Genomic DNA, 24,426 nt, shown 5'->3' with positions numbered 1-24,426 from the left:
GTTCATTTCCCGCTGTCGGATATCTCCAGGACGGGCCGGGCCGGGCCGGGCCGGTTCGGTCCTGTCGGGGGACCGGAATCGATCCGGTCGAGAGTCTCGGTTTCGTATTGGACCGCTGGGGCTAGAAGGAGACCAAACCGGAATCCCGGACGAGAAAAGACATGTTTCAACCGAAGTATTGAATTTAGTATGATGTTTTTCTTAGCCAGTTAATTAAGGTCGATTTCGTTAGGTAGATGAGGCAATTTTTCCAACTCTCCCTGAAGGTCTTTGGTCGAAAATCGGATCACCCAGCTACGCGTTCGACCCAGTGGTAGAAAGGTCGAGGCTCCGACTGTTTACGTTCAGGTCACGCGATCGAATTGCAAGGACTGCGATAGAGGGGAAGTCTACTTTCGTATATCCCTAGAGCTCACAAAACAGAAACAGCTACAACTGAAGTCGTGCGACTCAAAAAGGCAACATAATCCCTCCGAAACAAATCAACATGTCCCGCCGATTGGATCCGTTTGATTTGATATACTTTGTCCGAGCACTCGACAATTTTTTTTTTTTTAATTTTTTTTTGGGTCAAATCTCGATGGAATTCGAAAGTATAACTTGTTCTGACAATCTTCTATAAAAGTTTCAAGTCGCCTTTCCTGGAAGGACATGAAAAATGAAGAACCGCAAACAAACCTCCCGTGTCCACGGGACATCCGGAACATCTGAATCGCATCCCTTCATAATTGTTAGAATCAGCGGAAAGACAAGCAAGGCAGAAGCAAGACCACTGCTCTTGGTGCCTAGTTTAGGCATTTCGGAGTAGAAATATCAATGTGCCCTTTTGTTCTCCGGTTGCATCGGACTTTGCCCTAAAAATGGGTCAAAGAGAGCATCCCATGAATGATTAATTTCAATCAGCTGAAAACCAAAGGAAACAGAAACAAGAAAATGACTTGCAGGCTGCCGTGCACTTTGGGTTCATTTCTTTGAATTCGCTCCTCGGCAGGAGTCGCTAAAGGTGTGGAGGAAGCTGTATCATGTGCAGGTTAAGGTATCAAGACAACTTACCTACGTATTCAGAGCTAAAAGACCAAACTGGCAATTGTAGCTTTCTGAATTATGGTTATTTCAAGCATTTTCTGTTTTTAACGAATCATTGTGCAAGGACCTTTATATGCCAACATACCAAGGAAGCACTCAGATTGTGAAGAATCAATACAACATTCCCCCCTTAAATTCCTCCTCCCTCTTGTTTCTTCTGTATCCATGTCTTCACATACTCCTTTCCACTCTCCTTATTCTCGTTCTCTCTATATGTACCCTATAATAACTCTATCCTACCCAGTTGCTGCTAATTTGAGCTCATAATTTACAGGCATAACAAAAAGCAACAAGAATGAGCCTGCAACTTGGTATTCACCAAAAATTCAACACGTTTGCACATGATACAAAGAGATGAACAAAAACACAAGCGAAACCAACAATTTGAGGAAAAAGAAGTGAAAAATCCGCTGGCAGTCACTCAATTCAACCACATGCAAAAACTATGGAAAAAAGACTGAATGATTTCACTGTGTCTGTCCCAATAAAGCGACGTATGGCATGAGTTTAGTCTGAGTTCCCTCGCTCGTAGTGCTGAAGCGTGGGCCATGCACTTTTTTCCAAGCAGATTGAATGCATGTGGCAACGCAAAAGATAGTGTCCTCTACTCACTCTAGTCTACCATAGAAAGAAAAAGAAAAATTAAATATCCCTAATGGATGCTCACAGTGTTTTTTGCTGTACAGTTCAAGAACAGGGTAACAACACCAGAGCTGATACCAGGAAAATAAGCACCAGCCCTCTCTGCATCATAGTCTACAAGTCACCTCTTCCGACGCTTCGTCTCCACCTAAAAGACAATGCATGAGGACATTAAGAGGAAATGCTTTAGAAAATGTGACAAAGCCACAACACAAACACTAGAATTTAATCTAAGCACATCAGAGTTAGTCCACTTGAACCTCATGATGAATGAAAGTTTCGCTGCTATTTGACAACAGGATGAGTCTGTGGTGCCCTAGTGTAACACATTGTAGCCACACACATATACTCATAATTTTGCTTTTCGGTGACAAAAGTATTAGTGATTTACAACACTTCCAATTCAGTTACAACAAAATGAACCTAAACCAGATGCACTCATCTGCCCCACATTGAATTAGGATAAAAAGTGTGTAGCGGCGAGGTGTTTTTTTTTTTTGGGGGGGGGGGGAAGGGCGCTGAATAGTGGGAAAACCCAGGCCATTTACAGAAAGTGAGCATTATGGCCTGTGGAATGGTTCCCTGGGAGATCATAGAAGGCAAACCCACAACATGAACCTCAGGCTTCCTTCATAACCAATATTCTCAGGCAGCTTATTAATGTGGATGGTCACCTGTGAAACTGAATCTATTCTGTCTTTACTGCGAGAAATGGAAGACAAATTTCATAGTCCACTGCTCTCCCTTCACACACACTTTATTCCACTTTGAATTCAGAATTAGACACTGTCCTCCAGCCAGCAGTGGAATCACAGAGTAGAAAGAAGAAGACAAAGAAGAAGAAGAAGATGCTGATGCTGATGATGATGAAAAAGAAAATCAACTGTCTCTGCATTAGAAGATTACAAAAAGTTGCAACTTTCCGCATGATTTGCGTTTAATAATGATGCATGGCAGCATGAACCCCACAAACGCACATTGAAACTAAAACCAGAGAGAAAGGAAGGCACATTTTCACCTTTGTCTCAGTTGAAGGTGATACAGGAAACTGATTTATGGATCTTTTCGCATCATCTTCGGCAGAACAGTCGGTACATAAAAAGTATTCTAACTTCTTTGCTTCTTCAATTGTCATACCCATACAAGAAGGATGGAACCTACGACATTCAATCACCGACAATTAAAATGCTCAATACAGAAACAAACTGAAGAAATGACCACATCACAGAGCAGGAAATTCAGCTTCGCAAGCTTTGGTAATTAACACAGATGCATGCAGAACCAACTGCCGTGAAAGGCCAGTAAAATGCAACCATTGGCCGACATGTCCCTCATACAACAAGAAATTGCTCTGTGGCGACAAAGGTTTGCCTCTATGCTACCATTTAACAAAGCAAACAAAGTAACAACAATTACAAATTCCCTCTGTAATTTATGATGGTCTTCATATGATAAGGAAGTGCTTGGTAGAGACATCAAAAGGTCCGCATGCCACATTGTTCAAGTCACAATGGAGACGAGTAACTTTATATGACATCCTTTTGTGTGAAAGGAAAAAGCAAATTGTAACCACATCCTTGTGATTTTAGATTTTTGACATAACACCTATAGATGTTAGTTGAAGGGGCATCCTGAAAGGAATCAACCTGTGTTAAAGCTCCAAAGTATAATCTTCAAAGAAAGAATGCAATGACCAAGTAACCAGAGAGCTGCAGGTGAACTTAACAAAGAAGATTTTTTACAGTGGTTCAATTCAAAAGAGAAAAAGTAGCCACTTGGACATTCACTATTTATGCATATGCACCTTTGGGAGGATATATAATGTGCTTGAATTATTTACCATTTATTTTCCACAAAATCATCCTAGCTGTAAGTTCATCAATGGATGTCAAACCTTATCAAGAGTTTAGTAATCATTGAAGCAGATACAACCATCTATAGCAGGATCAAGCTTCAGAAAAGTGCACTCAATGGAAAATAAGAGCAAATAGAGACACCTGAATAGTTAGTCCTTGCTTTCAGCAACAGAGAAGACTAGGCTCATTTAAATTCCAACAAGTGCAGAATATAGAAAGTTAGCTTAGGCATGGGCATCATCTGCAACAATGCTAAAGACCTGGCACCCAACAGCTATTGCACATCCAAATGATGACGGAAGCTTATGAAGAGGTGATGCTCCAAATTGATGTATCACAACAATTAAAGCAGAAACAGGTTAAAAGGAAATCAAACATATAACAAATAAATAAACATAACTTAAAAGAGAACTTATGCACATGGATACAGCATAGGCCACTCAAATGGGCTGCCTGCTTGAATCACTCGGACATAAGCATTTGCTTGACAGCGACATTAAGCAAGCATGCACTACCAAATGTATGAGGTTACATTAAGAGAAACTGAACTAACAGCCTTATATCTATTACCAGTCCTTGCAACCTTCGCATTGTACCATGAGATCATCTGGGTTATATGGCATCTCGCACTTGCAATACCTTCAAAATACAAACCCAAAATCAATGCCTGTCAAATACCAAAAGCGAAAAGGAAGACATTAAACAGAAACTTAACCATGAAAGACCTTTCTCTTTCTACCAGTATCAAGAAACCGATTCAAATTCCAAAATGAGAGAGCTCTAGGAACACTCAGTGGCCCGTACTAGAAAAATATATAGAACCAATCGCCAAAATGAAAACAGAGAAATTGGTAAGAAAAACAGATATGCAAGTTGCCACTTGACCTTAAAGAACTCAACATCCATGTCAAAAGGCAAACAAATAGCAAACAGGAACTAAAATTTGAATTAGGCAAACATGTGCATCTGCAGTAACACTAGAAGGCCCATCAATATCCACTAAACGATGCCAACCCTCTATGATCGATACTATTTCCTATGGCCAAGCCAAATGAGATTACTTAAATGAATGACCAGTGACAAAAAAATCTGGAGCTCACACGGCTACTCGGTCCGGAGTGAAAGCCCCAGTGGCAGCCTTGTATTCGAACCGGCAGAAGTAATCCTCCGCCCCAACATTCTCGAGCTTGGTGTAGTTCTTGAAAGTGTGCACCGTGCACTTCCCTTCGATAGTGTGGGCGCTCTGCACGTCGAAGTGATCCGACAGGAACAGTTCCTTCACCCCGTGGAACTGCCTGCGCCCGCCGATCGACTCCTCCGGCCGGTAGTACCACCGGACGTGGACCTTGACGTTGTTGCGGTGGTCGGCCTCAATCTTCTCCACGCGCGCCACGTACGGCGGCTTGCCGGCCTCCGGCGAGCGCATGAGCACGCAGTCTCCGGCTGCAACACAAATAGAAAGGAATTCTCGCGTCAAACTTCCCAAGAAAATATCCAATCATCCGAGCACTGAAGGGAAAAAAAATTCAGCTCAAACCCTCGAAACTTCGAGACAATGTCGCTCGCGCAAGCGAAATGCGCCCACTCAAGAAAAAAGCAAAAAACAAAAAACAAAGAACGGAAGACCACCAGCGACTTCATCAACGCGCGCGCGCAATTTTAGTAACGAGAACACTCCAGAGCACTGCGCTCGAATGCGAGAATCTATATCGACGGAGGCGACAGGCGAGTCGAGGCGAGGCGACGCGACGCCGCGAGGAGAGAAGAGAGGAAACTGCGGGTCGCGAGGGAGAGAGGGGGGAGAGGGGGTGGAATCGGAGAGGAGAGGGAGGGTTACTTCGGACGACTTTGTTGGTGCCCTTGATGGTGTAGGAGTCGAGGTCCTTCCTTCCCGGCTTGGTCTTCGCCATCGGTCGAGGAGTGTGAGCTTCGCGCGGCGCTTGCTCGCGGAGCTCGGGATTCGCGGCGCCGCCGGGGCCTGAGAATGCCGATCGACGGAGGGAACGGGGCGAGTCGAACCGGCGCGCGACCGGAGGTCGTTCCTCGGAGAGCGAGCGCAGGGTTTTTGGGGGAGGGGTGGAAGCTCGGCAGGGCGATTCGGGGAAGCCCTAAAGCGGAGAAGCGATGATGGCGTTTCAGCGCAGAGAGAGAGAGAGAGAGGAGGGAGGAGCGGGTTCTCGTGTCGCGATGTCGGGGTGCGAGGATGATTGAAGCTGGTCACTCAGGACTCGCCACGTCATCCGCTGTAATAAATCCCACAAGCGCCTTTTGTCCCCCGCGCCCCGTCTCTTTTTCCTTTTTTTTTTTTTAATCTTTTTGATCTTCTCTCCGGGGGAGAAATTGGGTTTGGCTTTACTGAAGGCCTATTTGATATAAATAGTTTTTTTTTTTAATTCTTGAAAACATATTAATTGCGCAAACACACGAGAGGGGAGGAAAGTTGTTTTTTTTTTTTCCGACTTAATCGGTATTTCGATTATTAAATCGCGTAACAAAAGAAGAAAAAAATGAACTGTCGAAGGAGCGGGAGCGACGTTGACTTCAGTCATTTTTTAGCGCAAATTCAAACCTTGTCTACTGCTGTGATTGCGGAATTACCCACCCTTCTGATTCTTCTTTTCTTCTCTCTCGTGACAAATCTCTAGACGTCGAATCAAGCTCACAGAGCGCCGCTTTGATTCATCGCGCTCTGGATTTCGTATGTACTTATCGCTCTTGATTTCGTGTGTAAAATAGACCGCACCTAGAAGCTATAATAGGTCGTACGACTTCGTGTGGAAGACTTGCACTAATGCGTCGACGTTCGGACCCACTGGGATGGTTTATACCTGGCTTTCATGAGGATCACAACAAAAGTTTGGTCCGTTCGTACGCTTCAGCTCACACTTGTAGATATGAATGATAGGTTGGGCCATCATCTCTGCTTCGTCCACAACTCAGCACGATCATGATGTTGGTGCTTTGGCATATGATATAAAGAGCTAGAATTCCTACCGGAATCGTCGTTAGGTGAAGGATGAAACAATGACGTTGACCACCCCTTGGAATCAGTACATTTCCAGCATTCAGAACGATGCAACCACCAAGACCAGGGAGCTCCATGCACAGAGAAGACATCGCCTCAAGTTCATGATATGCAAAAGATAAACACCCTCTTTGTCCTGCATCAAGGGTTCATGATGTCCCTACAAGCATCAAATCAAGATTACAAGATCATCATCTGTCACGCGAACAAGACGGCAGCTCTTTATGCAGATCGATTCGATAGCATTTCCTTTCCAGATCAGCCACAGTTAATCAAGGAGTACCTGTGCATGTGCATAATAACATGATTCAGTGGCACCAATGCAGAATATAATGGGTTTTAACTGAGGAATTCAATAAGATTGACATCCACACTTAACAAGCAAAACTCTTGCTTAGCAGCAAGAATATGGCTCCTTAGGGTCGTTTGGATCTCATTCAAGGGCAAGTTTTGTAAATAATAAACATGCAATGGAGCTTAATTTAATCTGAGAGTAGCGTTTTCAACTTCTCCCAAGAAGCCATTTAGAACTTTTGGATAACCACCGAATTGGCTATTCCAGCTTGCTCTATTGTCTGATCCAGATCATTGAGTTGCTTGGGAGGGAACCCCATAGTCTGCAACTGGTAGTTTCTTTCCCCGCCAGGCCTGGACGCATCGATGAAAGCACGAATATCCTGGATCGTATGGCTATAGTTGAAGCGGGACACCATGCGCGTCCCATCGGCTAACCTAAGTTGAATTGAAGTGGACGGTGACGAATCATCCACCACTAGACCCATGAATGGAGCTGGCGAAGTATTAAGGGAAGAGGCAGCAGCAGCAGGTTCAGAGGCAGCAGGAGAGCTACTTGTGCTGCCTAGAGTTCTTCCCGTTCCACGGAATGGAAGTTGGCGCTTCTTTGGTTCCTGCAGGGAAGAGAACAGATACCACATAATCTCATTGCTGCAGTGACAGGACTAGCAGAGGCAATTTGGGAAGGGAAAGAGGACTTACGGCGTGGGGTTCTTCGCGCCTCACAAGATCAACATGCACTGCGGTCCTCCGATCAGCTGGAGCAATTTCTTGAGGACACTCTGAATTCTTGATGCTCTGCATGTAACATTAACAAAATCAGTAATGCGACAAACTAGCCAACTATTGAAAATAGCAACCATATATTTTGAGCCATTCTTATGAATTGTGATATCATCCATTTTCTGGTTATGCCATGACTCAATATAAACAGAGCTGAGAACTTAAATAGCTATAGAAATGGATCAGACAATCTTGCCTGAGCAGTAAGAACCTCAAATTTCTTGAACTTAAACACAAACAACAGGCCTAATACATACCTTTTACGTAACAGAGATGGATGTCAATAGCCACAAGAAAAAGCCTTGCAGTAATCACGAGACATACCTCCAAGAATTGAGCATTTTCAGGATCATCCAACCTCCTCAGAGGACCATCATCAACAGTAAATCCATTCTGCCAAAACGTAATCGTGTGAGTGACCACTTCAGGGTGCTCAGGAGTAGATGAGACGACATCCCCAGAAAGCAACCTCCCTCGTCCAGTAAAGCTTCTTGATCTTGATGACTGGTTATCAGCAGGTCTTTCCACGCCCCTTTGTCTCGCTTGACTAAAAATTGAATCCACATCATTCCCCTTGGTGGGATCTTGGACAAGCATTCCGCTGCTCCAGAAGAACATAAAATTTGAAAGCACTAAATCACTAATCAAACAAAATCTAATATGACAATACTAGTAGGAACATCGCATGAATACTGTCATTGCCCAGTGAAAATTTCAGCACTGAATACAGGACAGATGTTCTATTATTTCTTCTTCCCTTTGAGTTTTCAAGGAGGAAGATGGAAATGGTGGAGGTTTTCCAGTCATCGTAAAATCACCCACACATTAGTTCGGTGAAAAAAAAAGTTCATGGTTTCATTTTCAAAAGCCTTCCAATGCTACACCACACCAAGAGGTTGTCTGCTTATTGCAAAATCACCTACTTAAGTTTGGTCTTAGACTTAATTCATCAAAACCACATAACACTCGCTCTGGCACACAATACCAGAAGAACAGGCAGGATTCTTCTCTCCGGCTAATATCCTCCCTACCGCTGCTCAAGGAACAGTTACAAGAATGATTAAAATCACCTGGTGCTGACAAAACGTCCAGCTTACTTCTACTCTACCAACTACACCGGTATAATTTGAAAGGCTAAAATACGAGGTAAGTTGAATAAGCGAATGCAGACCCTCATCACAAGAATCTTATGAGAAAGCTCAAGTGTTTATCTTCCAAAGGATTCCATGGAGAGATGCTGGAAGCCATTGGCTGAGCATGAATTTAGCTTTTGCTGCTAGTTCCAGATTAGGAAAAATTGAACGGAAGTTCCACTCTAGCAACTCACCACTCACTAACAGATCAAACAACGACAGCTTTAGATCGATCTTCAATTATGCCTAAATCGCAATTATCAAAGAAACAAACAACCTCAACTTCTCAATTCCAGAGAGACGGGGCAACTACTCGCGGGTCACTTATTTCGTGTACCTCGATTCCACGCATAAATTATTGAAACAGATGCAAGCCGCCGCCGCCGCCGCCGCCGCCAGCATAGCTGATAGTGTGTCTAAGTAAAGCGAATGTCAGAGACAGATAAAAGAGAGACCTTTTTTCGCCGCCAGTATAGTACTCCCGCGGTTCATCGGAGTCGCTGTCAGAGTCGTGATCGACCGGCCGGTTCAGATCCGCAAGCGTGCGGACGCCGCGCGCCCCCCTGCTGCCGGACGGCTTGTCCGGCTTCTTCTTCGCCTCGGCGGCCCGGCGCGAGCGGAGCTCGTAAGGGGGCCTGGCCGGCGAGGCCGATCGGGACCTCGACGGGGACCGCGACGGGGAGTACGACAGCGACGGGGACTGCGCCGGCGACGCCGAGGGCGACCGGGAGGGCGAGTTGGGGGAAGCCGGGGCGGGGTCCGGGACGGGGAGCGGGGGCGGCGGCGTCGGCGTCAGCGAGGGCGTTGCTGTCGAGGAACGTCGAGACGGCGGCGTCGAGGTCCCAATTGTGGCTCTCGAGGAAGAAGACGGCCTCCTCGCGGGTGGCGGAGGTGATCTCGCGGAAGGAGTCGATGGTGGCAGCGGTGGCGGTGGCGGCGGCGGCGGAGTTGTCCTCGCCGCCGCCCTTGAGCGCCGCCGATTCCATGGGCTCGTTGTCCATGGGCGATCGGTGGTGTTGGGGGAAGGCTCTTCCGATGGAGCCGCTTCGCTTTCGTGCTGCTTCGTTCGTTCTCGGTCACCTGCTGCGATTCGAATATCGATGGAGTGACCGCTGGGGATCCATATGCCCTCCTGTCTTTGCCGCTACGGCACCGCTTCGTTGGAGTAGATCGGCAATTCCGTCGAAGATGCCCTCCTCTCTCGGGATTGAATTCGCTCGATTGATGGACCTCGACGGGCGGCGGGCCTGGCCCACATGGATGTATGGGCTTGTCGAGGCCTGCCTACATGGGCCACATGTGGATTTTTTCAAAAAAAGAAACATGGGCAGAAAGTTCAAATGGGTTAGACCCTGAAAAAGTGTATAAAGCAATGTGAGCATGATAAATAAATAGCGTAAGAGATGGAAAATTGTGAGGTTCCAAAGTTATCTTTTCAAAAGTAATACTTGCTAGGATTGAAGATGGTGGGCAGACCGAGGGTCCAAACAAATTCCCCGAGCCCGCCAACAAGTGTGAAGGGATTAGACCAAGCCCACCCATTCCTGATCCGGCCCATTAGGCCTCGGGCCCATAAGGGTCTAATCTTAATGTATTTGTAACATCCACCCGCTTGCTCGTCACATTCATCTCCAATGTTGACTTATATAATCATTCTTAGAAGTGCAATATGTGTGCGTGTGTATATATATATTTTTTTTTTAAAAATATTTTTGGTCACCCTTACAAGCGTGTTTTAATTTTCATCACCACCATACTTATTTTCAAGAGATTTATTCGATATTTCACTCTATTCCTTTTTGAATTCCCACATCATTTTTTTTTACCACTACGGGGAATGATAGTTGAGATACCATTCCGTCATACATACCAAATATCTCAAGTAAAATGCGGTGTAGTACTTTTAGCTGTTCTACAACGCTTATCATTCGTAGATCCATTTCAACGATCCGACAGTGTAGATTGACCGATCCACATGCCCCGGTCTAACGTTCCCTGAAGGCTAAAGCGGTGCAAACATGACCTTGGTAAGTGTAGACTGCTAAAGTTCTTGATTCACCCCTTCAACTGATCGTCTTTTACCGCCATCTCAAGAAAATAAAGTTGAAGAAATAAACGAGTTGGAGAACAAAAGAGTAGCATGAACAAATTTTAGAACGTAGCTGATCAAGCATTCCTACAGCAATAAAGAAAATATCACGGCGAACAGATGGAAGACTAGAAAGAGAGAATAACACTTGCAGCCTCATAAGCAGTAGGGGCCAATCGTTCATCGAACAATAATCAAGTTTCTCAATGAGAGCATCAATCCCCACCAGCACAGGTTATCAATGAGTACCCACTAAGGCATGCTTATGGCTTCCAGCGACTAGCATGACTCATGGCCCTCCACAGCCTATCACCATAATTACCGCGAGGTAAAAAGGCGAATTGGCACAGTTACCAAAATAGCTGATGATTAGATCTCACTAATAGATCCTCCAGGTAATTGAAAACCAAGCTTCATCAGTATTTGACCCTCCAGCAAGATCAAGCTTCATAAATATGGATTACAGCCATTTCCCTTTTCACCGGGCAAGTTGATCCACTTCCTTGGCCAAGACCAGTCTTGATCTCAAGCTGCGTGGAGTAGAAGGGTCGAAAGGTAAAGCTATCAAAAAGATCACCACTACTACCACTGGTAGTTAATAGTGCTAATTACACATCTTTTTCTGCATATGAGAGCAGAACTACTTGCCACTCTTCATATGAGTCAGAATGCTATAAGCAGCAAAGGGTGGATTTCGACTGAAAAACAAAGAGGCTCAGACCTCACATTGATCTTTCAGCCTAGAATGGCGTTAATTGCATTAACAAATTCCATATTGATAAGCTATCTGTGAGTTCTAATTCCTATTAATATTAGGTACAAGCAAGAAAGCCCTTTTCTTTCGCAAGGTGAATTCAATGATACAGAGCACTGAAAGGATATGGGGCTATCACGGACAATTTAGGTGTCTTAGCTACTCCTTTCGTAGTTAGTAAATGCTAAGACAAAGAAAATACCAGAAAAGATCACCGCTTCAGACTGGTGGCATCACCATTACTTGAGAGGCGAGGGACGACAACTGGAGCACCACGAACCTTTTCAAGAGCATAGCTTATCCTTAAGGGCCGGCCTAGCAATGCCTACAATCAAAAGTGCCATAGTTGGAATGTAGTTCTCGAATTTTGAGAAACATGAGCAGAACTTGAACTTAATACAATGCCCCAAAAAAAAAAAATTGAAATAAGGAAATCTCATAGTTATTCACCTTCCCATCCATGGCATCTTTTGCGCATGTAGCATCAGCTTGGTTTGTAAAACAAACAAAACCAAAGCCTCTTGATCTGCCACTGTCTTTGTCGTACAAAATCTTAACTGAAACAAAATTCGAGGCAGTTAGCAAAAGAAAGCTTCAGACACAGTTGTATGCTGTCAGAAAGTAAGACATGTTTCCCCATCGTCTTTCTATGATCTAATCCTGAGCACGTTAATTATCACTAACCATGAGAAAGGAGAGACATGACTGGTACTCGTGTTGGTAAATGTCTTCCTTTGAGTGACGATGTTTTAATAGATGAAGTTTTAGAAGAAAATAACTTTAAAAGAATCAACACAAGAAGTTGCAGAATTAAACAATACTGCAAATTTGACGAATACAAATGAGCGGCAATTATATAGCTTTTTTTGCTGCCATCATGTGCGACACATGACTGCATACAAACCCACAGAACATAGGTGTGGAGTATAGCCATCTCCAAAAATATCAGATCTAGTTACTGAGAAGATCCTTAAGTGGGCCTATCAAATAGATCAATAGTTTGCCAGTCGGCAGTCCACACTTGCATTGTTCCTTTTGTCCACTTCTATTGACCAAATGGGAAATTAAAACAATTTTCATTCACAGTCAGAGTCTCACTTTGTTCACAGGAGACGCTTGGATGATCTAGAACATAAATTAGCAAACCAGTACAGAATTTGCATCAATATTAGGCTTTTGGAGATTGCTTTACCTTCAGTGACCTCCCCAAACGAAGAGAAAGCATCTTGCAAGGACTTCTCATCAACCGACCACGACAGTCCTATCACACCAAGATCGATAAAAATTAGACATCCAAGTGTTTCACGTGACAACATAATCTCATATGATAATTGACTGAAGGTGAGAGAACAGAACGCACCACCAACAAAGAGTTTACCATTGGAGGGAGGGGAAAGGGACATAGGGGGAGAACAAAAGCAGCGCAAGCTAAAGGTCTGGTTCGGGTTTCGAACCGTCAAAGCTCTTCGCACCAGGAACATCAAACCCCTGTCCATACCGAGCACTGGTACCAAAAGGAACCAGAATTCACTCTCTTCTCTCTATACTTCAAGAGGTATGCACAAATGAGGGCAACAAACCTATTGCTCCTTAAAAGTTGAAGAATTTCAGCATGCAGAAGCAGGACATTCAATAGAAGTTTGTCAAGTGTGAGTCATATATAATCTAGGACAACATCACAGGGATCTAATCCCACACTGTGCAGAAAAACACAAAGACATTATCATCATTCAAATGCAATAGGAATTTTAGTATTTGATTAAGATGCCCTATGTTCCTCAATCTCACGTAACACCACCAACGACGGAAAAGACAATTCGATTTTCTCAAAATCAATCACGCAAGCTGCAGCATTTCGATGTTCTAGATCACTAAATTCAGTCTGACCGGAGAAGCAACTGAACGACATCATGAGATTCTCATTGAAGGACTTCTTTCCGTTCGGATGACGAACACGACGAATTGCTCATCCTTCGTGCTCGAGCAAAAACCGAACCCGACGGTTCAGTTTCTCTAACGTCGGCTTTCGCTCCTGGCTACCGAGTGAAGAAACTAACTAGGTAGTGAACAAATTCGCTCAACCAGTCTATCTTCCTGAGACGGCCTGCCTACCTTGCCGCGATGAAAGCCAAGGTCCCCCCAAATCTCTCCCAGAGGTTCCTCAGCTGTGAACTGGAGCGGCGTCCGTTCCGATTGGCCGCGTGCGGGGTGGCGTCCTCGCCGTAGCCGGAGCCGCAGGCGGCGGAGAAGGAGGAGGCGGCGGCGGCGCGGTGGTTGGTCGGCCGAGCGGAGAGGCGCGAAGGTGGAGAGACGAGAGAGGCGAAGTGGAAGCCCGAGGGGGGCCCTCTTCTGGACACCGAGCCGACAGTCGGTGCTCGTCTCCCGGTTCGACCGGTCAACCCGGTCCAGTAAGCACCGATTCGCTCATTTTTGACCGTTCTCGCGTCGCTCTCTATGGATAGCTTCTGGAAAAAGAAAAGAGAAAAAAAAAAAGAATGCGCCAATAGCCAAAATTGGAACGGTAACGACGAATGACCATTGACCTACCGTCGCTCAAATCGCCTCCGCTCGCGATCCATTGCTGAGGAGGAGAGCTTCGATGCGCGAATGGCATCGGCGGAGGCGAACGAAGGAGATCGCGCGGTGGAGCTGATCGTGAGCGTCGCTTCTTCGCCGCCCGAAGCCGCCCCGCCCCGCCGCCGCCGCCGCCGCCGCCGCCGATGTCAATGGTGATGACGCGCCGGAGATAACGCCTCTGTTGAATCAGTCCGAGAAGCCTAAGATCAACATATTCGCCGTCTCCTATCCCCGACGAAACCCTAGGGTAACGAATTCGACCGCGATTCAGCTCCGACGTAGTGTAATCGGATGGCCGGTTGAGCGTGTGCGTTCATCGGCGTTCGGTTTCTGTTGTCGACGCTCGTGAATGTTTCATTGATAGTGTTGTTTGAGTTTCTGTTGCGTGTTGCGTCTCTCCTTTCTTCGTAATTGCGATTTTGCAGATGAAGCCGCGATTAGAGAAGTAACCTTTGATCATTTTTGTATGCGTTAGCAGGAGCAAGTAATCAGATCACACGATGCCGAGGTGTCTCCTGCGGTTCAGTGTGCTCTGTGGGTGTGGAGTGGATCCAGATACTCTGGTCTGCTATGCATGGCCGCCTCGTCGATGATCTACTTCTTGATGGAAGCTGTTTCTGATGCTTTCGCTGGTTAGTATTTGCTCTTCACCAGTGTCGAGTCTCGGTGCCTAATTGTTTTGAAACTCACTGTATATAAGTACGTCTTAGTCCAAATGTAGCTGCTGGAATTTTGTATATATAACATTACCAAAGAATCACAGTTGCCTAATGTATTGCCTTAGCAAACCATGGAGAAGAGCCTTACATCATGTGTAGCTCAGAAAAAAAGCTACTTCCCCATTTACTTAATGTACTGCCTTCTAACCCTTATAGGATAGTGAGAACTTGGTAACTCAGATTGGAACTATTTGCTCTATATTTGTTCTATTGATTACTTCTTGAATGATTTTGTCCTTTATCTTATCAAATCCAGGGCATCATAATACAGTGTCTTTGATCATCATTCTTAAACTTTTCAACCTCCATTTGATATAATTCTTTTCAGATGAGAATTGAGATGTCATTTGTTTTGGATGCAGACTGATTTTTTCCCTTTATTTCTGTTGTGACAGCTCAGTCGATTCCATTGTTTGAGACCGCATTTGCTCGATGTACACTAATTTTGATATCATCATATCTGTGGTTAAGGAAGGGTGGACAGCCATTATTTGAGCCCAAACCTGCTAGAAAGCTTTTATTTTCAAGAGCTGTACTTGGATATCTCTCACTAATGAGTTTTATCTATTGGTAAGTGACGTTAGATCTGCTTTGTTCCTTAATTTGTCTTATCCTCATGCTTATGTGCCTTTTTGCTTTAGAGGTGCTCATGTTCTCTTTTCTAAGTCCATCTCGAGTATCTTCTTGTACTTGAAAGAACAATGCATCCCCATTGGTACATGTTGGAATCATCAGCAACGTCGATAGGACTCACCTCTATTTTCTCAGTTGTGCATCCATTAGATATGCATGATGGGCTGCTGTCTCAAAAGCTGGCCTCTATCATAGACATGATATGACATTTCAAATCAGCTGACGCTTAATTTCTTCACTTGCATATTTAATTTCAAATATTCTGGCTATCCTCTTTCCTACATTTCCATGCTTGTATTGTGTTGAAGAATTTCAAGTACCATTCATTCTAAATTGAGTTGAACCTTCCTTCTTTTTCATTTCAGCATTCAAAGATTACCTTTGTCTCAGGCCATTGTTTTGAGCTTCACAACTCCAATTATGGCTTCAATAGCAGCAAGAGTCATATTGCGGGAGAAGTTGAGAATTGGGGATATAGGAGGTGTGTCCGTTTTTTAGTTGGAATTTTATTCACTATGAAAATCTCTTCTTATATAGCCATATCTGCTATATATTATCAACTAGTGCATGACTGCTTTTCTTGATCTTATCTTGTCTTAGGTCTTGCTTGCAGTTACTTTGGTGTGCTTTTTATCTTCCAGCAGATGCTTATCACACAAGGTATACAAGTGAGTTTGCAGAACCTTTTAAAGTAGATGCCGGATGTCAATTGCTTTAAGAATGTTAATGACATGGAGCACGCCTCATTTGATTTCAGTTGCGCTAATATGTCCTGATTTCATGATAATACAGGCATGCCAAACCAAAAAAGGAAAACAAAAGAAAAGCATCTGCAATTTTAGGCTTGATTGCTCCATTGATTCATCTTCTTTTTAACTGGTTCCTCTCAGTTTCCCTGATTATTTGTGTTTGGAGAAGAGTGTGAGCTTATAAGTTTGTGAGCTAGAGAGTATGGCATGAGCATCAATGGTGTCATGGTTCAGTTCTTTGAACAATTATTGTAGATTTTCCTTCTAGTGAAAAAGTTTATGCTCTAACCTGGGAATGAGCCTGTTGTACAGGGTATGGCAGTTGGGTTATTTTTATATCAATTAAACGTGAAATTTTTTTGTTAGTATTTTACCCTGTAAGAACCACCTGTATCTGAAAGATTAGAAAGTTAACTTACTTCAAACTGATTATTGATTTTTCCAGGGGGGTTAAATAAAGCGGGCAAAGTACAAGCTTATGCTAAGGGAAGTCACCATATATTGGCAGTGCTAGGTGGCTTATTTTCAGCAATAACTGGTGGAATCAGCTATTGTCTTATTCGAGCAGGAGCCAAAGAAACAGATCAACCTATGTACAATTTTTTACACGAGCATGCTTATACTATAGATCGACATAATCTGTCATTTGCAGGCCTTTCCATGAATGAACTGGATCATAGATGCAGTTTTTTTTTTTTTTTTTTTTTTGAAATAAAATAAAATTGATCATAGGTTGAATCTTGAAATGCATTAAAACATATCTAATACAATGATACAAAAGTCTTTCCTCTCTCTCTCATGCTAAAGAAACCTTGGGAAAATTATTGCATTCAGTATGATATATTTTAGTCCTCTCAGATCGTGATGTAAATTGGCTCCTTACTCTTTTGTGGAAGTGGATAAGTGTAACCTTGAAAATATCATGATGAAGATAGTCTTACTTCTCTGGAAATTGTGTATATGACTTATTGCTTCTGTTGCATCTACTTTTCAGGGCGACTGTGTTTTCATTTGCCTTGCTGGCTAGCCCTGCTGCTGGAATCTGTGCATTTTCCTTTGAGGTAGGTTCATGGAACTTGGTGTGTTTCCTTTGAAGAAAATTCTTGGATCACTCAGGTTAAAATAGCAGGCTTTTGGCTATGTGTGTAAAACTTACTATAGATTTGACCTAATTCTGTAAGTTTTTGTTTAGGATCAGGAAATATTGACCTTAATCTTTGATACCTATATGTCTTCAAGTGTTTTTATATGGACTCAGGCTATTTACTTGTTGAATATGTTGGTTGGATGGCTAGATACTGTACAATCCAGCACAGGGCACGAGCTTGTATCAGACGTGTGCCCATACCAAAATCTGCATTTTTATTATTTTATGTACTGACCAAGTACATCAGATTATTTCCTCATGCTGATGTGGACATCAGTTTACACATGCCACTATCGACATCAGTTTACACTTGCCTCAGCCACTGCAATTTCACATTTATTTCTATCTTTATGATGCAGGATTTTGTGCTGCCTAGCGTTTACACAGTTTTCCTGATGGCGGTATTTGGAGTGCTGGCCTTTCTGGCAGAGGTGATCCTAGCATTTGTTGTGCTTATTTATCTCCACTGTTACCAAGCTTTGATTACAGTCACTAAATAGTCCTCCCCTAAACCTCTCTCTCTGTCGGGTCTCCTGACTTGCTATAGCATTTTTCTGGGGTCTTGACTCCGGTGTTGAATTGCAGCTGCTGTTGGCGCGTGCTCTTCAGCTTGAAAAGACTAGCAAAGTTTCAAACATCCAGTTCATTGAGGTACTCTTTTTGCTTCAATTATTGCTCTGTCCTTGTCAATGGCTGAGCGTATATAGGCCACATTAAATTTTTATTTCTTCTATTACTAGCTGCAGGGTTCTAATTAGTCATAGTATTCCGATTAGAGGAGCATATGCATCTTATACCCAATTGCACAAGTAATTTCAACAATGCTTGATGTGTTTCCCTCAGTGTATCCACTATGATTTCAGCTGGTTTTGATCAGTTTTTCTTACTTCATTATTGATGAAGGATATGTTGATTTTGGATTGAAGTTTTTGCATCAATGACAATGACTTACTCACAATCCTTTACTATCATTTCTGTCGTTTAACATGCTATGATCATACATCAATAACTTATCCACGTCCTTACTTCCATTTCTTATTAGGTTGCGCTATCACAGTTATGGGGAATTGGCGCACGAAGGCTATCTCCATCTTTTGGGCGGCTTGTTGGGTGTTTTCTCATCCTAATTTCAGCGTGCAGCACCATGTACAATGGACCCGATAAAGAGACTACCTAAGGTGAAACGATAGCAAAGGCATTCTTTTAGTTCCATTTCACAAGCAAACATTCGCCAGTCGCCACCAGGTGCACTCATTCTTTGTAGCTGTCGGAAAAATGTTGCACAGAAATGAACCGGGTCTATTATTGCCCCTAACTGGTTTTTAACTCTTGGCATTTGCAAACTCAACAGTATTTTGATGGCAAGAGGCCGTCGACTTTTTGTAACTAGAGAAGGTCATGAAAAGAAATATACACGCTCACTCTTTGGAGCAACTGCTTACAGATCATTACTCTGAAAGTCTTCTTGGAAAAACAAAGGATGATGAATGGGGGGGTTCTGGAGTAAACTTTCACTTCGCAACGCGTTGACTAGAGTTTAAAGTTCCGTGGCCTCGTATTTTGCTCTTCTTGATGATTCGCAGTATTTTCTTGCACTGCACCGTGCATATGTGATGTCGGCATACGTACAACTGTACCGAGTGGCATGTAGACAAACTCAATGTGTCCCATTAAGACTCTCGGCCCTGTGCATATGTGATGTCGGCATACGTACAACTGTACCGAGTGGCATGTAGACAAACTCAATGTGTCCCATTAAGACTCTCGGCCCTTTGCGGGTGTGTATGGGCTCTCGTGCACGAGAATAACATATTTCTCGAGGAATGCGTCTTTAGATTTACGAGGGCCGCGCTGTTATTTGGGAATTGTTTTGTCGGCCATAGGCAAATGAAAATCCTTGAAACAAGGACGATAGGACAAAACAGAGGACCAGACGGTCCGGGCGATAGGATCTCCCCCGCTCGTCTCTTCTCCATGTTGCAGAGATCATCAATTCTGCGATCAAACCGAGGTCTACCTCTCGTACCTTGCACCGTCGTTTTCTCCGAGGGCGAAGCCGAGCTCCTGAACCATCTTCCAGCAAACGGCGACAGCCCTTGTTTTCCCCCTCCCCGGATCAGGACAAGGATCTGTCGGTGCCGTACTGCTGGTTAACGTTCGAAATTCGGAGCGAGAGATCGGGTGGTGAAATGCTGTACAGATCAATAATCATGGCATCACAAGGCTCGTGGTAGAATGGATCCAAGAGCCTAAATTCATTGTACTTTCGAGTTATATGCCACCAAGAAGCATAATCACCAGTTCAATCAGCGACTAGGGTGGAACGTGTGCAAATTACGGACGAGATGGCATCAGAATGTCTCGAGGTTTCTCTTTTTCCTGTTTGCGGCAGGACAAAAAGAGTAAGTGCTCGGCATCAATTCCGGCGGGCATTTCCACGGAAAATTTCACATTCCACGCAACGGATCTATATCTATTCCAAGCCTTGATTTCAAGGCGTCGGCAATGCCGTGGAACTAAAAGGTCGGCAAGCTCATCGCTACTTCGGCATCTAATTTCACCGGGAAATCTCAATGCGGGTTACCTGCGCATGATTTAGCATCTCTCATACGGTCACGTCGATAAGGTCGATAAATAAAATAAAATCTCTTTTATACTAAGCTCATCGAGTCTAAACAACAAGGAATCTGTACATTGCGGATAAAAAGTCGTGGCAAAAAGCGAGAGATCGCTCTTCGAATATCTCTCTAGTGTCAAAGTATAGGTATGGATAACAGAGAAAGGGCAAGTAAAGGCGCACTTCTTTTTTTCTTACCGTCATCGCTCAAATACCCTTTCGCAGCAAAAAAAGAAATAAAGATAAAATACTCGGGTGGGGGCGACGCTGCGATGCGCTTGCAATGAGCGAAGCGGGGATCCAAGGGGGGTGCGCAAATCTGGCCCAGCATCCAATCCAACGGTCGAGTTTCCGTGAACAGTACGTGCGTGGGGACACGTGAGAGAGAGAGAGAGTGACGTGGGCCCACGAGTTTTGTCCCCACGATGGCCTCTCAACGGCACTCCCCTTCACCTCTTTATCACTCACTCGCTCACTCCACTCACTCCACTCACTGCCGCCCCCTCGCCCGCAGTTGCAGACGAGAAGAAGAGAACAGAGGAGAGGAGAGGCGTTTCGCTCCTCCACTCTAAGCTTCTCTTCCTCTGTTTCTCCGGAGGAGAACCACCACCGGCATTATTATGGAGCATCTTCCTCTTGCCTTCTTCTTCTTACTTCTCTCTGTTCTCTCTCTTGCTGGTAAGTTTTGGAAGCTCTCTTCTTTCCTCGTTCGCCATGTTTTCTTTCCCTTTTTTTTTTTCTGGAAACTTTCAAATGCAGCTCATGTCGAAAGATTTCCGGCTCGCAAGGGGCAGAATGTCGCGTCCTTTTTCCTCTGCTTTTCTCTCTCGTAATGGGTGTCGTCGTTTAGTGTGGACAGACGGCGGTTCCATCGGAGTGAACTACGGGCGGGTGGCCGACAACCTGCCGCCGGCCACCAAGGTGGTGCAGCTCCTCAAGTCGCAGGGCGTCCAGAAGGTGAAGATCTACGACGCCGACCCCGCCGTCCTCCACGCCTTCGCCGGCACGGGGATCCGGCTCACCGTCGACCTCCCCAACGAGAAACTCTTCGCCGCGGCCCGCAGCCTGTCCTTCTCCCTCGACTGGGTCCAGCAAAACGTCGCCGACTACCCGACCACCCAGATCGAGGCCATCGCCGTCGGCAACGAGGTCTTCGTCGACACCCACAACACCACCAGGTTCCTCGTCCCCGCCATGAAGAACATCCACACCGCCCTCGTCAAGCACAACCTCCACAACGCCATCAAGATCTCCTCGCCCATCGCCCTCAGCGCCTTGCAGGTACGCAGGCTGTCCATTCGTGTCGTATCAAGACATTTTCAATCATGTTCCGCGTTCTTTCTTCTGTTAGTGTAAGGAGAGTCGACGATTCGACACCCATTTTTATCTGTTTTGTAGGCCTCGTACCCTTCGTCGGCTGGTTCGTTCCGGCCCGAGCTCATCGAACCGGTGTTCAAGCCCATGCTCGAGTTCCTCCGCCAGACCGGTTCCTACCTCATGGTTAACGCCTACCCCTTCTTCGCCTACGAGTCCAACTCCGACGTCATCTCCCTGGACTACGCCCTCTTCCGGGAGAACCCGGGCGTCGTCGACGCCGGCAACGGGCTCCGCTACTTCAGCCTCTTCGACGCCCAGATCGACGCCGTCTTCGCCGCCATGTCGGCCCTCAAGTACGACGACATCAAGATGGTCGTCACCGAGACGGGCTGGCCCTCCAAGGGCGACGAGAACGAGGTCGGCGCCAGCAAGGACAATGCCGCCGCCTACAACGGCAACCTCGTCCGCCGGATCCTCACCGGCGGCGGCACCCCTCTGAGGCGGCAGGCCGACCTCACCGTCTACCTCTTCGCGCTCTTCAACGAGAACAAGAAGCCCGGCCCCTCGTCGGAGCAGAACTACGGCCTCTTCTACCCGAACCAGGACAAGGTCTACGACGTACCCTTGACGGTGGAGGGTCTCAAGAACTACCACGACACCGGGAAGTCGGCGCCGGCCGGCGGCGGGCAGAGGGGAGTCGCGGCGCCGGTGAAGGGCGGGCGCGGCGGAGTGTCGAAGAGCTCGTCGGCGAACACCTGGTGCGTGGCCAAAGGCGAGGCCGGGAAGGAGAAGCTGCAGGCGGCGCTGGACTTCGCGTGCGGGGAGGGCGGGGCGGACTGCCGCCCGATCCAGCGGGGATCCACGTGCTACGACCCGAACACCCTGGAGGCGCACGCGTCGTACGCCTTCAACAGCTACTACCAGATGAAGGGGCGGGCCTTCTGGACCTGCGACTTCGGCGGGGCCGCCTCCATCGTATCCCAGCCTCCCAGTACGTATTCCTCCCCCCCTCTGAACCCCACCGTATACGTATTTTTGCACCGTATCCGGACCTCCTCCGTGAGGTCGATAATGATTGAGAGAACATCATGGTGGTGTGAAAAATCCGAAGGTGGAGTCCAGGTCATACGAGTAACAAAGGTCAAAAAAATGGGTCCCGCGGAGGGAGCAGCCACGTGAATTGGTGGTGGTAGCTGGGAAAATTAATCGTTCCCTTGTCCTTTTCCTACCACTGATCTGACTTTTGACCGGTCTTTGACTTCCATGCTTGCTCCGTGCTTTTCCAGTTTCTCCACTAACTTGCAATTTTTAATTAACTGTACATCATAACGTAATTTATTTATTTATTTAGCTAAACCCGTTTTTTCATACTTGATGAGATGAGTTACTAATGATGATGCCCCCCACTGTTCTTTTCTCCTTTTTTTTCCCTGTGCAGAGTATGGAAAATGCGACTTCCCAACGGGATACTGAAAGGTGATATGATGGACGATGATGACGAGACTGGGGGAAATTAGGGATTAAAATTATTATTTTTAGCATTTGGGCGGGTGGGTTTTAAATGTAGAATTCTACATTTTTTTGGGGGGTTGGGGGTCCCTGTTGCTGATTGTATCTAATTCCAGAGTTGTCGTAGGGGGGTCATGAGAAAAGCTAATCTTCTTCCACTACTTGTAGCAAGCGTTGTCCATATTTGAGAGATATGACACTTATGTTTTTCCCCTCTTCTACATTGCTTTCACTGCTCCTCCTGCTTGGGTGCACGTTCTTCCTGACCCTTTCCGGCTTCTGATTCATGACCCGTTTGTGCCCACATTCGATTCGTTTTATCGTGGTAGGGCCGTGACCCGAATACCCAATACCCGACTACAGAAGAAGAAGATATCGCATAAGGGGTCGAAAAATGAAGGAAGCAGACTTTCGCTTTAAATAAATGTCAATGTGGAATCTGGTCCAGCCCTTTTATGACACAGTGAATGTGGTACACAATAAGATTACAATAAGTTTGATAATGACCGAGTGATATTGCTTCTGCGGCTCATGTGAAGGTCACAGAATTAGGTAGGGGGCTCATGTGAAGGTCACAGAATTAGGTAGGGCGGGGACGCTACACACTCGGGCTGGCAATGGCAGCAGCCGCGACAGGACGACCGCTCAGTAACCACGGGTGTTCTCCGTCCTTTTCTTTCGTCCTTTTGTTTATATATGCTGAACACGAGGAGGAAAGTTGCGTCCATGTTGTGGCCCATGTGCCTTCCCGCCCTTCTCCTTTCTCCTTTCCACACTTTTGCTCACACTGCATTTATATGCAATGTGAACTAATTTGAGCCTTAAGTTTAACAATGACCCTCAAATTTTTAATCAATCTCGAGTGGAAAATTATGTGTCACTCGATCCGGCAGTAGACGATGTACTCACATCATCGATCCCAGCAAAACGAGCTTGTCGTCGCCGACCACCACCGGGATGCAAGTTGGTATGAAACGGGAATGACCCCTTAACATTAATGAAGGGTCGAAAAATATAGGGGTCGGCCAGAAAAGATGAAATGAAAGAGCAGGCGACACTGCTCACGCACGCACGCTGCCCTAGGCTGGGAGAGAGACGTGAAGAGGTGGTCCTCCACCATGGATCCACAGATAGAGAGAGAGACAGAGAGAGATTCGTCCTGCCTCCCTTAATTGGCCTCTTACTGCCATTATACTCTCGCATCACATGGTGAACTGGGGGGAGTCTTTGCTAAATCATTACTCTGCAAGACTCTTGTGCCAGACCCAAAAAAAAAAAAAAAAAAAAAACAGAGAGAGAGAGAGAGAGAGAGAGAGAGAGACTCTCGTCCGCATCCTTTTTGACCCTATTAGCAAAAAAGAAAGAAATGCATGCCTTCCCACTCGTTCCGTGCGCCGCCCCCGCCCCCTGCGTATCTGGACCCGTAGCATCATATCCTGTGCTCGTATTACATTACAAAAAGAGAAGTATAAAAAAAGAGAGAGAAGGGGGGGGCG

General features: G+C 45.5%; 5 protein-coding genes across 10 annotated transcripts; 2 read left to right on the top strand and 3 right to left on the bottom strand.

Moving 5' to 3' along the window:
* Window positions 1-585: 585 nt before the first annotated feature.
* Window positions 586-6,750, bottom strand: LOC104435116 (chromatin remodeling protein EBS). Of its 5 annotated transcripts, none has more exons than XR_005551350.1 (6): window positions 5,422-5,769; window positions 4,685-5,027; window positions 4,155-4,223; window positions 2,747-2,885; window positions 1,754-1,876; window positions 586-854 (listed from the first exon to the last, which is right to left on the bottom strand). XR_005551350.1 is itself a non-coding variant. In XM_010047934.3 (6 exons), the coding sequence occupies exons 1-5, from the start codon at window positions 5,492-5,494 to the stop codon at window positions 1,850-1,852; spliced, it is 651 nt and encodes a 216-aa protein (XP_010046236.1). In that variant the 5' UTR covers window positions 5,495-5,769; the 3' UTR covers window positions 586-854; window positions 1,807-1,849. The 5 variants fall into 5 exon arrangements, 4 of the variants coding, with proteins under 4 accessions (XP_010046236.1, XP_010046230.1, XP_039168860.1 ...); XM_010047934.3 differs by having other exon boundaries at window positions 1,807-1,876; XM_039312926.1 differs by lacking the exons at window positions 586-854; window positions 5,422-5,769 and adding exons at window positions 6,413-6,504; window positions 6,579-6,750 and having other exon boundaries at window positions 1,383-1,876.
* Window positions 6,751-6,934: 184 nt separating this feature from the next.
* Window positions 6,935-10,003, bottom strand: LOC104435092 (plant UBX domain-containing protein 4). Its single transcript, XM_010047910.3, is given in 5 exon segments — window positions 6,935-7,517; window positions 7,606-7,701; window positions 8,011-8,287; window positions 9,275-9,603; window positions 9,605-10,003. Coding segments are annotated over 5 exon segments (1,302 nt in total). The 5' UTR covers window positions 9,821-10,003; the 3' UTR covers window positions 6,935-7,133.
* Window positions 10,004-10,939: 936 nt separating this feature from the next.
* LOC104435058 (glycine-rich RNA-binding protein 4, mitochondrial) lies at window positions 10,940-14,073 on the bottom strand. Its single transcript, XM_039312894.1, has 6 exons — window positions 13,775-14,073; window positions 13,023-13,203; window positions 12,855-12,923; window positions 12,113-12,219; window positions 11,865-11,987; window positions 10,940-11,438 (listed from the first exon to the last, which is right to left on the bottom strand). The coding sequence occupies exons 2-5, from the start codon at window positions 13,156-13,158 to the stop codon at window positions 11,874-11,876; spliced, it is 426 nt and encodes a 141-aa protein (XP_039168828.1). The 5' UTR covers window positions 13,159-13,203; window positions 13,775-14,073; the 3' UTR covers window positions 10,940-11,438; window positions 11,865-11,873.
* Window positions 14,074-14,153: 80 nt separating this feature from the next.
* Window positions 14,154-18,946, top strand: LOC104435075 (uncharacterized transporter jhp_1155). Its single transcript, XM_039312897.1, has 11 exons — window positions 14,154-14,343; window positions 14,381-14,486; window positions 14,718-14,871; window positions 15,354-15,528; window positions 15,957-16,072; window positions 16,192-16,251; window positions 16,786-16,933; window positions 17,335-17,401; window positions 17,847-17,918; window positions 18,073-18,138; window positions 18,530-18,946. Exons 1-11 carry the CDS (start codon window positions 14,270-14,272, stop codon window positions 18,662-18,664), a joined length of 1,173 nt encoding a protein of 390 aa, XP_039168831.1. The 5' UTR covers window positions 14,154-14,269; the 3' UTR covers window positions 18,665-18,946.
* A 1,628-nt stretch (window positions 18,947-20,574) lies between these two features.
* Window positions 20,575-23,151, top strand: LOC104435040 (glucan endo-1,3-beta-glucosidase 12). 2 transcript variants are annotated; one of them, XM_010047875.3, is made up of 4 exons: window positions 20,575-20,782; window positions 20,964-21,385; window positions 21,503-22,412; window positions 22,860-23,151. In XM_010047875.3, the coding sequence occupies exons 1-4, from the start codon at window positions 20,725-20,727 to the stop codon at window positions 22,892-22,894; spliced, it is 1,425 nt and encodes a 474-aa protein (XP_010046177.2). In that variant the 5' UTR covers window positions 20,575-20,724; the 3' UTR covers window positions 22,895-23,151. The 2 variants fall into 2 exon arrangements, with proteins under 2 accessions (XP_010046177.2, XP_010046172.2); XM_010047870.3 differs by having other exon boundaries at window positions 20,955-21,385.
* Window positions 23,152-24,426: the final 1,275 nt, after the last annotated feature.

The sequence above is a fragment of the Eucalyptus grandis genome, chromosome 1 (assembly GCF_016545825.1).
Source record: "Eucalyptus grandis isolate ANBG69807.140 chromosome 1, ASM1654582v1, whole genome shotgun sequence".
NCBI classification, from domain to species: Eukaryota; Viridiplantae; Streptophyta; class Magnoliopsida; order Myrtales; family Myrtaceae; genus Eucalyptus; species Eucalyptus grandis.
Note: the sequence above shows the minus strand (reverse complement) of the source record. Positions and strands in the feature narration are given on the sequence as shown.